General features: G+C 54.1%; 1 protein-coding gene across 1 annotated transcript in view; it reads left to right on the top strand.

Annotated features, from left to right (window-relative positions):
* The window catches only part of MGAT5B (alpha-1,6-mannosylglycoprotein 6-beta-N-acetylglucosaminyltransferase B), a gene marked incomplete at both ends in the record, with an annotated part of 64328 nt that overhangs the window by 37225 nt on the left and 11574 nt on the right, over positions 1–15529 (top strand). The window contains 6 exons of the mRNA XM_082293931.1: positions 1215–1385; positions 2175–2339; positions 2958–3127; positions 12436–12567; positions 13399–13532; positions 14156–14286. Coding sequence (XP_082150057.1) covers positions 1215–1385; positions 2175–2339; positions 2958–3127; positions 12436–12567; positions 13399–13532; positions 14156–14286 — 903 coding nt within the window. The remainder of the gene's footprint in view (positions 1–1214; positions 1386–2174; positions 2340–2957; positions 3128–12435; positions 12568–13398; positions 13533–14155; positions 14287–15529) is intronic.

Below are 15529 nucleotides of genomic sequence, written 5' to 3'. Positions count from 1 at the left end.
AGCAAAGCAGGGCTGTGCTGTGAGGAGAAAACACGAGGGAGGTGTCCAACCTTCTCTGGCAGCCTGTGCTACAGAAATGGGACTCTTTCCCCAGTAATACCCACCCCCAATGTACCTTTAGCTGGAGTGGTACAAAGCACTGAAGCCACAGAATCAGATGTGAGACCACCCTGCCTGCAGTTTGTGTGTTTAATGCCAGAAGCACAGTGAGGAGGAAGCTCTGTCATGTCGAACATTCCCTGGTGCCTGGGGAATAAGCCCAGCACTGCCCAGAGCAGCACGTCGTTCAGGTGGCCAGGACCTCCATCTCAAATCGGATGTCCTGCCTGACCCAGCCTGCTCTTTACACCGGAATGCTGCCTGGCACTTGGCCCAGAGCATGATGGCTTTGTCAGAGAGCTTATTTACATCAGCTAATTAAAAGCATCACCCTTTTCCCTCCTCTTCCCAACCTTCTTCAGGCTCAGGCTTCTGCAGGGCCGAGTCTCCCTGAACAGATGTTGAAGGGTGTAAGAAAATGATATGGAGGGGCTGGATTTTTCTCTTCCATGGGTGTTAGCTATCCTTTCCTTCCACGATTTGAGTAAATTCAGGATGTAATGCAATTGTGGAAGGCTGTAATCCCATCTCCCCTCCTGGTGATGGCTGTGCTTTACAGATTGGGCACAGCAACCTGTCCCTGAGCAGATTTGTTTTTGTAGTTGAATTAGGAAGAGGCTGGCAAGAACCCTAGTGGGGGATGATAAATCGTTGCTCTGGTCTCTGGTTATTCTCCTCCATGTGAAACCATCCCTGGGGACTGCTGGCAGATCTGTCTCCCTGCCCTGCTGCTCCAGGGGCGATGAGATCAGCAGCTCCCCAGCAAAGCCCGCCAGAAGAAATCCCTGTGGTGCATCATTTCCTGGGGATTTATGGCTGTGCCCCCAGGGAAGGCTGGAACCAGTGCTAGAAACTCAGGGAGCCCCCAGCAAACCCTCCTGGCTCTTCCTCTGCCCCACATCCCCTGGAGGCACTGAGCGGGAGGCAGAGTGGGTGAACATCAACCCCGTGGCACCGGGGCTGGGTTTGCAGCCCTTTTCTTCACCCTCTGCACTTCATTTTTATCTCCCAGACAGAGAAAGGGGGTGGAGAACAGAGGTTTTCCATAGCAGGGGCAGCTGGGAGGGCGGTCACATCTCCTCCATGAGCTCCACATGTTTCTTTGCCCCTTGCAGTGGATGAGGGCCCGCTGGACCTCTGACCCCTGCTATGCGTTTTTTGGAGTGGACGGCACCGAGTGCTCCTTCCTCATCTACCTCAGCGAGGTCGAGTGGTTCTGCCCGCCCCTGCCCTGGAGAAACCGGACGGTGGCCGTGCCCTCGCCGCCAGTGCCGCCCCGGGCACAGGTAAGGTGGGCCCAGCCTGGCTTCTGCTGGGCCAGGGGCTTGGGGAGAGGCATCGGCATCAAGGCTGCCAGAAATAAACATCCAGAGTCAGCAGGGCCGTGATGCCTCTCTGGTTTTCGTGGAACCACAGGATGGTTGGGGTTGGAAGGGATCTTTATGGGCAGGGACACCTTCCAGTAGAACAGGGTGTTCCAAGCCCTGCCCAACCTGGCCTTGAATGTTTCAAGGGATGGAGCATCCACCACGTCTCTTTGCAACTTGTGCCAGTGTTTTATCACCCTCACCATGAAAAGTTTCTTCTTTATATCCTGTCTGTATCAACTCTCTTTTAGTTTAAGGTGTCACTCCTTGTCCTGTTGCAACAGGCCCTGCTAAAAAGTCTGTGCCTGTCTTTTTATAAGCCCCTGTAAGTATTGAAAGGCTGCAAGAAGATCTCTCTGGAGCCTTCTCTTGTCCGGGCTGAACACCCCCAGCTCCCTCAGCCTGTCTCCACAGCAGAGATGCTTCACCCTCTGATCATTTTTGTGGCCTCCTCTGGACCCACTCCAGCATGTCCATGCCTTTCCTCTGCTGAGGAATCCGGGTTCTCACGAGATGCTCTGGGTGCAGTGGGGCCTCTGGGATTTGGGGCATGAAGTGGAGGAGCTGTGACGGCTCTGGGGGAGCGCGAAGGACTCAGAGCACCTCTGCTGAGATGGACAAACCTCGCCCAGGCTGCGGGGCAGCCCAGGGGTGCCTCTGGCGCCCGCTTTCCCTACACTCACTGTGCAGAGCGTGCTCCTTCCCTAGGCAGCTTTCCGGAGGGACCTGGCTCGCCTGCTGGAGCTCATCGGCACGGGCAAGGAGTCCCTGAGCTTCATGAAGAAGAGGATCCGGCACCTGGCCCAGCAGTGGCTGCGGGCGGCGCGGCGCCTCGAGCAGAAGCTGGCGGGGAGGCAGAGGGACCAGAAACACGTACGGGGGGTTCTCAGGGAACACACGGGGGAGATGAGCCCTTGGGGACACGGGGAGTGGGGACAGCTGGGATGGGAGCGAGCTGGGAGGAAAATTCATTTATGGAAGCACATGGGTCTGCGGGGTCGGTCTGTTGTCCATGGATATGAGTCCACAGGCATTTGGGATGTGGCAGGACTGGTGTTGCTGAACAATGGGGGTGGATTTTGGAGACGGGGCCTGGTGGGTGGAGATGGTGTCCAGCTGCCTTTGGAGTCTGACAGGTCTCCTCTGAGGATAAGCTGAGGTTCCTGGCCCTCCTGTTGGTATTTCTGTGGTGCCTTCTCCTTTGGCCCCTGTGTGCTGGGAAATCCGGCTCCAGTCCGTGGTTCAGACTGGGATGGACACGGAGAACATGAGCCTGGGACACAGAGTGGCAGTCAAAGGGAGCTGCCAAGCTCTGACCACTGGCTCTGTGCTAATTGGACATAGATCTTTTATCTGCACACCCGACTGAGCTCCCTGAGTAATTACAGCCTGCAAAGGAGCTGGAGGGAATCACGGACCATAAGTCATTCTGGGCTGGAAAACCCAAATTGTCCCTTTCCCTAGTGCTGACCCCTCTGCTTGTCCCTGCAGATCTTGATCCATATTGGCTTCCTGACAGAGGAGTCCGGGGATGTTTTCAGCCCGCGGGTGCTGAAGGGAGGCCCCCTGGGTGAGATGGTGCAGTGGGCTGACATCCTGGCTGCCCTCTTCGTGCTGGGACACAGCCTGAGGGTCACGGTCTCCCTGAAGGAGCTGCAGAGGTGGGTGCTGGGTTGCATCGAGGTCTTGGGTGAAAGCACGAGGTCTGAAAAGGCTGGGGGTGGCTCTTTGCCCACCTGCGTCTCAGACAGTGCTGGTGCTGTACTGTACCACCAGCATCATGCCTAGGAGAGATCTCATCCCTTCTACATCCCAGGACAGTGGGAAGGACTGGGGAAAAGTGATGCTTTGCATGGGGCTGATGTGGACATGCACCCTGTGGCCCCGGCGCTGGATCTGAGCAGATGCATCACCTGTCCCCTGTCACCTGCCTGGAGCTGGCCACAGGAAAGCTCCCTTTCCCACCCCATTGCCCAGGGATGCTCTCTGCTGGGCTGGTGGCCACATGGCTGCAGGATGCAGGTGTCCTGCAGGTCACTGGCTCTTCCCACCCTGCATGGCTGCACCCTACCCCTGGGGCTTTGCTGGTGTTGTTTGAGCAGAAACTGTGCCTGCCTCCCTTTCCCTCCCCTCCCCTCCCCTCCCCTCCCCTCCCCTCCCCTCCCCTCCCCTCCCCTCCCCTCCCCTCCCCTCCCCTCCCCTCCCCTCCCCTCCCCTCCCCTCCCCTCCCCTTCCCTCCCTTTCCCTCCCCTCCCCTCTCCTCCCCTCCCCTCCCCTCCCCTCCCCTCCCCTCCCCTCCCCTCCCCTCCCCTCCCCTCCCCTCCCCTCCCCTCCCCTCCCCTCCCCTCCCCTCCCCTCCCCTCCCCTCCCCTCCCCTCCCCTCCCCTCCCCTCCCCTCCCCTCCCCTCCCCTCCCCTTCCCTCCCCTTCCCTTCCCTTCCCTTTCTCTCCCTCCCTCCTCCACCACAAGGCATGCAGCTGGGGGGCTGCCAAAGTGGAACTTGCATCTCTTGCAGGGGGTGGTGGCCCCCAAGTTGTCCCTCCTCAAGAGGTGCTGGGAGCGACTTGCGGACCTGTGGGGGGATTTGCTGCTGCTGGAGGCACTTCCCACAGAGGGATGGGCTCTCTCTGCCATGGGATATGGGGCAACACAGGGTGAGAGTGTCCAAGAGGGACCAATATTAGATGGAAAGAGTAAGAGGGAGAAGCTAACAGTGTGCCCTGTTCCTCTCTGCTGATGCAGTTCTGTTATTACTGGGCTGACACTGCTGCCTTCTGTCACCTCATAAGCTTTGCTCACCTCCTTTGAGACATCCCGAGTGGAGGGCAAGTACCAGGGAAATTGCAAATTAGATGGGTTATAAATCAAGAAGCGCCTGAAGCTGCCTCGGGGACTGGACAGGCTTTGGGAGATGCTAAACCAGCATCGGCCACATAATGAGCCATGCTGAAAAGGGAGTGAAAAAAACCAACAATCCTGGAGAAAAACAACAAAAAACCTCCAGCCCAGCCCCTGCAGCAGTCAGAATTAATGAACAGAATTAGCTCCTAACTAATTAGCTCAAAAAAATCATCCTGGTCCTAATGCAAGAGGCAGCATCCTCTCAAAGAGGCGGGAATGACGCGCTAAATAATACCCGTGTACTGAAGGATGAAAGGAGTTAATGGCTGGCAGGGTTGTGTTGTTGTTGTTGTTGTGTAGCTCTTGTTTGTGTTTTTCAATGACGAACCTCGTGGTGGTGGTTTAGGGAGGGGAAGGAGATGTCGGAGTCTCAGGGGGTGGTTTTGCTGCACCCGTTTCTCTCTGCGAGTGACTCAGGTGAGAGCTGTCCTGCTCCCTGTAGGATTCTCCCTTTCCCAGAAGCCTGGGAGCTTCCACCCCACTTGCAGTGATGAGAACACCTCTTCTGACGTGGATTTGGATGTGGCCCTTGGGATGCCTGGGAACGGCAGCTCTGTCTCTTCCCCCTCGTAGCTGAGATGGGAAGCGAGCGAGCCGGGCTGGGGCTGCACATCTTGCCCTTCTCTGTGTCCCAGAAACCATCCCCACCTCCCCGAGCATGTGTCCTCTGCCTGGCTTTGGCGTCCTTTTAAATGCTGGACACCACATTGAGAGCTCACTTTCATATTGATGGGCTGGGGCGAGCAGAGGCAGGACCTGGGGCTGGAGCCGTGTCCCCTCTGTCCCTTTGGAGACCAAGCCCAGCGCTGGGAGGGTCACCACTGGCACCCTCCTGCAGCCCATCAAGAGATGGGTTCATGTGGGTGTCCCGAGGGGGGCAGAGGTTCTGCCCCAGGGGAGGACCGAGTCCTGCAGATCTCTCAGCAGCATCCCTGCTGCTGGGCTGGAGGCTCTAAGGAGTGCTGGGAAAAGCTTTTGCCTCACCACGAGCGAGTGGGAGGCTTAGCAGAACATGTGTAATTAGTCCTGAGTTGTGCTAATAGTTGATCTCGAGCTCTTCCTTAAAGCCTGGAGGGGGTTTTATGTGTAGCCACCTTTGGGCAGGAGTTCAGAGAGCCAGGGATGCACAAAGGGCTGGAGCTGGGCTGCAGGGATGCAGCAAAGCTAAATCTGTGTCACTGGGGAAGGGGCAGCCCAGGCACTCTGATTCCTTATCCCTCCTGCCCCCTGCACCCTCCTGAAGTAGCGAAGCTTTGCCTCTCTCTAGACTGGGCCTGAATTTGTCCTCTCCCATCCTGGGCGTTTCTTGCTGACCTTGCAGCAGGACAGGCACCAGTGGGGGGTGGGTTTGGGGATATTTTGCTCCAGCAGTGTGAAACCTTGAATCCATCCTTGTGTCTTTTTCTTTGGCAACCCCTGCTCCTTTCATGGCTGGGAGTTGTAGCTGCTCCTGTCCAGCAAGGCCTTCGCTGGAGCGCATAAATTATTCAGCACGGATTAACCTCTGTCCTGGTTTGTTTTTTTTGTCTCTTCACATTTCTGAGCTGATTTTTCTGTGCATATTGATCACTGGCAAGGGATCACTGGAAGATTTGTCTGCATACACTTCAGCCAGTGGTTATCTGAGAGCTGTTCATGATTAGCATCTGTATTGATTGCAATGCAGCAGTGCTTGGAGGTGGTCTGGATTGGGTCTGGATTGGGTCTGGAGTGTTGAGGATCAGGAAAATGAAGGAGGAGAAGTGACACTCTGGTCAAAAAAGCTGGTGATGGAGAGCTGGAGGTGACAACAGGTTGGGAGTGTGACCATGTGTGCTGGGCAGCCCTCCCTGCCCAGCAGTGAGGGGCAGGGGTGTCAAATGGTTCTTCCTCTGTTTTAGGGACCAGTGCTAATCTGGAACAAAGATTAGGAGCTCTGGGAATCTGCAGGCTTCACCCCTGGCTCAGCTCTGCCCTGCCCAAATGTCCCTGGGAGGTCTGAGATCACAGCCATGGAGCTCAGCCCTGGTTTTCCAGGGCCAGTTTATTTGGGTTATCTTTTACCCACTATAGACTTCAAAGATCTGTGAGTTCCACTGCCGAGTCTTACCAGGGGCTATTTTTTCTCCTGTAGTTGAACTAAGTGCAGGTGTTTGTTCTCCTTTGAACTCCCAGTGAATTTGTGAGCTGCTTCTGGTGCCTCTGGAGAGGCAAGGGGTGAAACCCAGGGTTATCAGCTCCCTTCCAACCCAAACCATTCCGTGTTTCTATGTGCATCTTCCCAGAAGGAAAACAAACTGCCGAGCTGGAGCAGGGAGCCAGGAGCTGTTTTCTCTCCGAGATTTGTGCTGGGTGGGCAGCCAGCAGCTTTTTGAGCCTTGTCTTGAAGCGGGGAGGGAAGAAACATCCCAAATCTGAACGCCAACACTTGATTCTTGCTGAAGACCCCTTGTGCTGTGTTGGTAGGCCAAAAGTGCTTTCAGGGAGGTGAGAATCCAGGCCAGTGTTGGTGTTGTTGCTTCCTTGCTAGGGGAGGAGTGGGAAGTGCCTGAAAGCTCTGAGCTGGGTTGTTAATGAGGCAGCTCATGAGTAGATGCTGGAAAATTACAAGCAGCACTTTGGAGCAATGGCTGTGCCGGCAAAAAAAGCTTTAATGAACCCAGGCTTTTCCTCTGGAGCATCTGTGCCCTGGGGTGAGGCAGGAAGGATCCTCTCAGCCTTTTTCCCCAGGAGAAGCAGCACAATGGGCACTCCTGGAAGATCCAGCTCCTACCCTCATCCTTGAGCCATGGGAGTGGTCATGTTGGCAGGTCCAGCTGCCTTTCTGGGGCTGAGGGAGAGACTGGGGGAGAAGGGGCCGCAGAGCTGTGAGTTGCTGGGCACCATCAATCTTGGGGACACTGAAAGGTGATTTTTGCAATTGTCCCCTCGGAATTAACTGCTCATAAAGCAGGACAGAAAGTCGAAGAAAATGGGATTTGATGCCTCGTGAGGTCAGGGCTTTACAAAGCGTTCCCAGAGCTTAATTGCTCCTGTGTCAAGTTCTGGACTCTTAATTCCAGTGCTGGCAAAGCGCTGGATTTGAAGCACATGCCTGGATCCCATGCTGGCAGTCCTTTCCCTGCTGTGGCCAGCGTCGGGTTTGGGTGCTGAGCCACCCTCCCTGTGCTGGGGTGGAACCTCAGAGCTGTGGTGGGACAAGGCTCTGCTCCCACTGCCCCCACTCTCCTCTCAGTGCCTGGGAGTGCAGCGAGAGCTGCAATTTCCCTGCCCTTTCCACACTCACCGAGGTGTGCTCAGGCTGCAAAAAGGGCTGTTCAGATGGAAACACAATGTCCAGAAAGCACATTTCTAATTATCTCCTGGCAGATAAAAGCCGTCTTTCTGTCTTGCATCTGTTCACATGAAAACCTGTGCCATGCCCAGGCTCTGGCTTCACTCTCCTTGCCAGCTGGCAAAACCAGTCCTGCTGTTGTGTGGGAGAGACAGGAACTGCTTGTGGAAACAGCCAGAAGTGACCGGTTCTGTGTGATCCTGATGGAGCTGCATGGAAAGGCTGTGGGACTGAGCAGCTCTGCACTGGGGAGGAGGAACCTTCAGCCTTTGATGAACATCAGGTGCTTGAGTCCAACCTGGCCTTGGACACTCCCAGGGATGGGGCAGCCACAGCTTCTCTGGGCAGCCTCTGCCAGGGTCTCACCACCCTCACAGGGAAGAATTTCTTCCCTTTTTTGGAGCTGCTGGAGCAGCTGGGACAGCAGGAGAACAGCCCTTCTGTCCCATGTGAGTTCTCAGTTTCTGCTGCTCCCTGAAGGAATCCAAGTATTTATTTCTCCTTTCCTGGGAAGTTTCTTCACTATTTGCTGAATCTGTGACCAGAAAGAATTGTTTGTTCTGGCACCCTCGTGTGCACCTCTGGGTCTTGGAAATAAATAAATGGATTGCTGAACTTCTCCCCTGGATGAGTAGGGCTGTGTCATACAAGATCAATGATGGGCCAGGCGCACCTTGTGAAAGTGAAACCATTGAAGGTGGCTTAAAAATCGTGCTGAAATTGCTTGGAAATCCTCATTTCTAGTGAGTGTTTGTTCCAGCAGGGGGAAGAGCTGGGAGCAGAGGGCAGGCAGTAGGATGTTCATGTCCTGGGCTTAGATTTGCACTTGTTGATTGTGATGGGGTTGTCACAGACCCCTGGGAGCTGGCTCTGGCACCTTTCATCCCTGGATAACAACATCCCTGTGCCTGCTGGGCTCTCGCAGACTTGGAAAAGGTGAGGGAGTAGCGAGGACAGGAGCTCTGCTCTGTTCTCAGCCTTGCTGATGGCAGCAGATGTGGGCAGAGAAGATGCAATTAAATATAATACAGAATATTGGCCCAGGCTGCCAGGAGATGCCCACGGGATCCATTTAGTGCCGGGCTTGTCAGCACCAGGAGTGACAACGTGGAGAGAAACACTGGGTTAATTTGTAAATAGGTCAATGGGATGTAAAGATAACCCCGCAGTCATCTGACTCCAGAGCGCCTGCACCGCGCCCGGGGAGGGGACGGTCCCCTGGCTGATTAAAGTACCTCTAAGAGGAATATAGCAGGACAAGAAGCTGCTGGAGATTTATTCTGGAGTAGGCACAGCTGGTGGAGGCAGCTGGCGGAGAGGCGAGCTCGGCATCCACTTGGATCGGAGCCGCTTCGGCTGCTCCCTCCCAGAGAGGAGCGAGGGCTCAGGCGATGCTCTAATCCGGGATGTGGGATGGAGTGAGCCCCTGGATCACCAGCCAGAGGTGCTGAGCTGGTCACCACCCGTGGCTGCTCTGGTCTGGGAGGTTCCCCCAGGAGCTGGGAGGGGGTGATTCCACAGCAGATCCCTGGGCTGTGCTGGCGGCGAAGGCGGCGTTTGCGCTCATCAATTTTATTTGCGTAATTTCAAGCGCCATTAATAGTACATGGCATGAGGAAAAATCAGGGAAATTGCACTCCAACCATGAGTGAAATTGGGTTTAGTAGAAAATTAGTTGACTTAACTGGCAAATGATGAAAGCCTGAATAAAGAATGTTTAAATAAGGAGGAATAAAAAAAAAATTTTCCCCCCCCACCCCCCATCCAAGAGGTGCAGGCTGGATTTGCATGAGTGGAATAATAAAATCAGTGGTTATAAAGTGTTTAGGGAGGATAAGGGGGGTAAATGAAGAGATGTTCTGCTCAAAGCCACTGCTCCTGCTCTCAGAGCTATTCCAGCCATGCAGCCATGGCACAGGGAGTATAAATGGATGTGGCAAGTCCTGAGCACCTGGAGAGGGGCTGTGTGGCAGATTGCGGTGCTGACGGGAGCTGGGAGAGTCAGACCTGCTCTCTCCACTTGGTGAGAAGGTTTTTGGAGGCTTCAGTGTGAGTTACACTAATTGCTGCCTCCTGCAGCCCCTCGTCAAGCTTGGTTAGGGCTTCCTTAAATTACAGATTACTTTGTAGTGCAGTGGCTTGTGTGACACGTACCAGCTAGAGGACGGCGTGTGCTGCAAGCACAGTGTAATGGTTTGGGGATTTTTAGTTAAATACAAGGTTTATGGGTTGGTTCCACCACAGTGCAGGTTGGTGTAAATCACTGTTTGGCTGGTGTCTGAGGAAAAAGCAGCACTGTGTGAGTGAATGTGATGTTTAGAGATTCCACCTCTACAAAATCCTGGTTTAAAAATTCCCCTTCAGCCTTCCAGGAGGTTGAGTCTCCTTGGTGCCCTGTTTATTGTACCGAGGTGGCTGTGGGAGGTGAGAGCCTTTCTATTCCTGCCATCTTCCCAATCAGTCCTGTCGTGTAAAATTGTGCATAAAAGTGACAAAACTGCAACTTGTTCCCCCTGCGGCATCCCCGGCCAGGCTGCCCTGAGCTGATGCTGAGATTCCTTGTGACAAGAGCAATGAAGCAGCTGCAAAAGCAGCCCTTCGTCTAAAATTGAAATTCTCTGCTTTTCCTGGCTTTGGACAGCGAGGTTGTTCCACATTTACACATTTTGTGGAGTCCCTGTCATGGTCAGGAGTTTGGGGTGACCCTTTCCCGGTGTCAGGTTGGGATGGGGCTGGAAGAAGGATCTTGGTGCTCAGCACTCAAGGACTTGGGACCACGTCAGAATCATAGAAAAGTCTGAGTTCAGAGGGACCTTTTAAAGGTCTTCTGGTCCGAACCCCTGCAATGAGCAGGGGCATCTTCCAGCTGGTCAGGTTCAGAAGAAGAGGGAGCTGTGGCCAGGAGCAGACCAAGAGCCCTTTATCATATTTCTTACATCCAACAAATTTCTGGCTTTGTGTGGCCCCTTCTGATGTCTGTGAGAGACTGGAGAGCAAATACTTCTGATAATTGTGTCCCTGGATGGGAAAGGCATTGATTTCCTCTAGAAACAGCCATGGGATTGATAGAGGAAATGCTGAAGGGCTCGGCAAGGGGTGAGGACCTCACAGAAGTGCTCCTCAGGGGATGGGCCCCGGGGCTGTGGGTCCATTCAAGCTTCAGCTGAGCAACAGATAAACCCCAGGAAGGGCTGGAAAGGGGACTCTCAAGAAGGGAAAATGCAGTGAAATTAAGAGAACCAGTAAGAGAGGTCACAGAGAGGGAAACATTCAAAGCCTGGGAGTGCAAAACCTAACCAGAACTTCTATTCCTTAGAAGAGGAAATACCTACAGGCACAGCTGGGATAAATTCCCATCTCCAAACAGGGGGTCGGTGTAAGTGAAGAGCCCAGAAGAAAACAAAGACAGACGTCCTGGCAGGCAGGAACTAAGGGTGAGATTTCACAGAGTCTGAGCTCAGACTCGTGAAATAAAACAGGAATTCCTCAGCCCTGTTGGAAGGACTGAGAATGAACTGGGACAACTGCATGGTGGGAGTGAGACAGCCTGGGTGGACCAAATCAGCTCAGCAGTTTGGTTTTCCATGAGGATGCTGTTGCTTTCTGGGTGTGAGTGGAGTTATGAGGATGAGGAATTGTCATCTTTAGGAGGAAAAACAAGATGCAAGAGCATTAAAACTGAGGAGTGAATCAGCCTCTGAGCGAATTGGCACTGGGAAATCACAAGTACAAGCAACATGGATTTTTGAGAAACCTACTGAAGCTGGAAGGTGTCACAGGGTTTTTTTTCTGAGGAGGAAACATGGTCCAGACGAGCAGATGGGCTGTCAGGCTGACATCAGTGGTACACTTGGTGGAACAGCTTTGGAGAGAGGGATTCATCAGTTCACAGAGGTAACTGGAAATGGAAGGAGACACACCACAGGTTTGCCAGCCCGGTATCTTGCTGGATTAATCACATCTCACCCTGGCAGCGAGGTAACTGATGGTCTTGATAAAGAGATTGCAGTCAGTCGAGTTTATCTGGATTTTCATAACACATTTTATCCACTGGAGGAGGGAAGAGGGGCTGAGTGTGGCTGTTTGTAAGGAACTGACTGGAAACCCCCTGAGTGAGACCCAGGGCCCTGCTGCCCCCGTTTTATGGGATTATTTCATAAGCGGGACCGAAAGTGAAAAATATGAATGAAATGTGCCCAACATGCAGGGACAGGTAGTGCCAGCAGAGTCAAGGAGAAGCTGAGAATGCTCTGGGATATGGTGGGTCAGGACTGGAATGAGAGAAACATTCCAGGGTGTGCTGGGAGGGATATGGAGCTGGGAACAGCAAGCTTTAGGCTCAGCTGGGAGCCTTGCAGGCAGAGAGGAGAGGAAAGGTGTGGCTTTACAAGTCTGTCGCTGGTGTGACTGCAGTGAAAGTAAACAAAATCTGGTGTCTTCAACAAGAGAGGTCCAGGGGAGGCCGTGTGGTGACTGGGATGCTGGTGAGCTCTGGCTGGGGTAATGCTGTGCCTCACAGTCCATGTGGGAGGAGCAGGAACCCAGCTGGAGCAGGTGCAAAGATGGGGAGGCACCAGGACTCTCCAGATCTTTGGCCTGGGAAATAAAAACTGGGGCGAAGGAGAACCATCTGCCTCCCCCTCCACCAAAGAGGAGCTGTTTGATGGCTCCTGCTCAATGCCCAGCAGGGAAAGGAGTGTTTGTGCTGCGGGGCTTTGGTGGTGCTGGGGGCTGATCCCTCCTGCTTCTCCCCAGTCACTTAGGGGTGCCTCCAGGACGGGGGAACTGCCCCTTGACCAGTCCCCTGCCTTTCGACCTGATTTACACCGACTACCACGGCCTCCAGCAGATGAAGCAGCACATGGGGCTCTCCTTTAAGAAATACAGGTAAGCAAAGCCACTGCCCGCTCTTGTTCTCTGTTTCATTAATTAGCAAGCGAAGACTAATGCTAATGACCAATCCAAAAAGCCAGACCCTTTGATTTTACCTTTGATTTTTGCCTGGCTGGTGCCTTGCCGTGTCCCCTGCTGGCACGAGGCATTCTGAGGCTCGTGTATTTAGGGTAAAACCTCATTAGAAGACAGTGACTTGGGGAAAGCCCAAACCCTGTGTGTGCCTGCACTGTGTGTGTGCTTCCATTCCACTCCTGCAGCCAGGGGTGGGCACACCACGGAGGGGAGTGTGAGCCTTGGGAATCTGTAAGGAGCCCTGTCCCTGGCTCCTTGAGCATCAAGACAAATGTCATTGTCCCCTGGTACATCACCAGCCAGGAAAACCTGCGGTTTAATTTAGTGCTGATAGACCTGCTATTTATTATGTTTTTTCCCATCTCTTCCACTATCCTACACAATTTTATTAGAGAGAAAAATGACAAGCTGCGTTATTGCTTTTATTATAAATGCATTTGCTCTTGCATTCAGCTTGTTTTGCTCTTCCCTTGCTTGTTGTTCCTCTTCTCTCCTCAGCCTTTTGCTGGTAGTGCCTGCCTCAGCATTCCCGGGATATTGGGAAAAGCATTAATAAGCCTTGGGGAGGTTCATCATTCTCACAGCTGTCAGGAAGCTGAGGGTCCTGCAAGGGGAAATTGTCCTGCAAGGAGGGAGCAGTGTTGGGAAGGGCTCCTTGGGATGCCCCTGCACCCTCTGCTTGGGGTACAGACGGGGCACAAGGCTCCTGGAGACAGCAGATGTCCTCAGGGGGTGGTGTCTGCTCTGCAGGTGCCGTGTCCGGGTCATCGACACGTTTGGGACAGAGCCGGCCTACAACCACGAGGAGTACGCCACGCTGCGCGGCTACCGCACCAACTGGGGCTACTGGAACCTGCAGCCCGCCCAGTTCATGACCATGTTCCGTAAGTGGGGGCCTGCCAGGGTGGTTCTGAGACCTGCCAGGGTGGTGCTGGGGCTCTGAGATCCTCCACGAGGTGATGCTCGGGCGGTGTCGTCCTCCCCGGCTCCGCTCCTGCTTCCCCTGCCCACAGGGAGCTCCTGCTGGGCCACAGAATGATCCAGGGAGAGACACCAGGCTCCTTCCCCTGGTCCAGCACAGTCAGGGCACAGCCAGCAGCTTCCAGCTGGGTGGTTTTGGTTGCAGAGGCTGGTTTGATTTCAGCTGGGATTCTGAAGGTGAGAGCAGCTCAGGGATTGGGATTTGCCTGCGGCATGGACGGGAGATGTGCGTGTCTGAAAGGAGCCCAGTGTCCCGCTGGCTGCTGGGTGACTCAAGTGTTCCTTTTTCCTGGCTGGATAAACCCTCTCTGGCAGCCTTAAATACACCTCACTCTGTGAAGAGCTGCTCAAGTGGGTTCTGAAGCCTGGATTGTGTGAGCTGCCTGGATAGGGACTCAAGCTCCATTTTCCTCCACGCTCCAGCGAGGCTCTGGAGCCGGGCTCATCTCAGGCTGTATGCCCAACCCTGGGGACATCCCAAAAAACTTCTGTCCAGCCGCGTCTCTCCTCCCCTTGGTGCCCACAGCTCACACCCCTGACAACTCCTTCATGGGCTTCGTGTCGGAAGAGCTCAACCAGACCGAGAGGCAGCTCATCAAGGCCAACAAAGTGAGCAGCATGGCCGTGGTGTACGGCAAGGAGGCCAGCATCTGGAAGGTGGGTGTCCTCGGGCTGCTGGGGCAGGCAGAGGCACAGCTGGCAGGCAGCCCCAGCCTCTGGCTCCTACCCTGAGCTGCTGAGGTGCAGATCTGGGTGTGTTTGTGGAGGACCATCCTTGGCACGTTCCTGGGGGAGTGATGTGACACATCCAGAGCCTGTGAGCAAACAGGGAGAGGCCGGTGGGACACCACTGCCTGCTCCTTGCTCTGGGTGATGCTCCCTCCCAGCAGGCTCTGAGGCTGAGGATTTCGTATCGATGATTTTGTGTAATTAATTACAATGATTGCCGTTAATTAATTGCAGTGATTGCTGCATTATGATGGGGATAGTTTATCTCTGCTTTCAAGCACTCTGTGAAAAGTGCCCCCTGAGCCTGGAACACCTGGGGGAGAGGGGTGGGTCACTGCATGGGGACAGCCCCCCCAAACACCCAAAACATCCCCCTGCATCTCCAGAGGGGCTGTGTGTGCTCCCCCTGTCTTATCCAGAGCTAGCAAGCTGCTTTTCCTTCCAGGGCTGTAAAAAGGAGCTAATTCTCATTGTCTGTTGATTTATTTCTATTTTTCCCTCTGTGCACCGCCTGGGGCTGCTCCAGTTGCAGGTACTGTACCACACCAGCTGCTGCTGGGCTTTGCCTCTGCGCCTCTTCTCAGGAGAGAAAAGGTTTTTGTCAGAGTTGACTTTGCCTTGACGTGGGCTTGGTCCTCTGAAGCTGCAGGGGTTGATGTGGGTTGATGCAATGGGGGCTGTACCTCCCCCCCTTCCCAGCTTTTGTGATTAGCAGCTGCTAATCAGCAGGGGTGCTTGTGGTGAGCCAGGACCCAGCCACGGCATTCCCTCTTTGCTGGTGTTTGTGGGTTTTCCATCACTCCCCAGGTCTGGGAGCAAATCCCCCCTGGCTGGGGGGCTCCCTAAAAGCCCTACTGAAACCCACTAGATCTCATTTTAGGAGAACTGTAACATCTTGTCTTATTTTTCTGCCATTCCCTTGCCCTTTCTTATCCAGAAGTTTCCTTGGAGCTTAGTTAGGGTAGTTTGGGAAGGCACTAAAGAGAGTTAAAACCTCAGAACGGACATTTCCCTCCACCCTGAGTGCTACAGGCATTTGCTGTTCTGAGTCAGAACTCACAAACAGCATCAGTTTTCCCCAAACTGCGTATTTGGGGTCATTTATTCCTGGATGGAGAGGCTGGGGCTGGGCCCTGCTGCTTCCTTGAGGCCAGACTGCCTGGCCTTTGCT

The sequence above is a fragment of the Coloeus monedula genome, assembly GCF_965178545.1.
Source record: "Coloeus monedula genome assembly, chromosome: 19".
Classification (NCBI taxonomy): domain Eukaryota; kingdom Metazoa; phylum Chordata; class Aves; order Passeriformes; family Corvidae; genus Coloeus; species Coloeus monedula.
The sequence above is the reverse complement of the archived record's forward strand: the minus strand, read 5'-3'. Positions and strand labels throughout refer to the sequence as shown.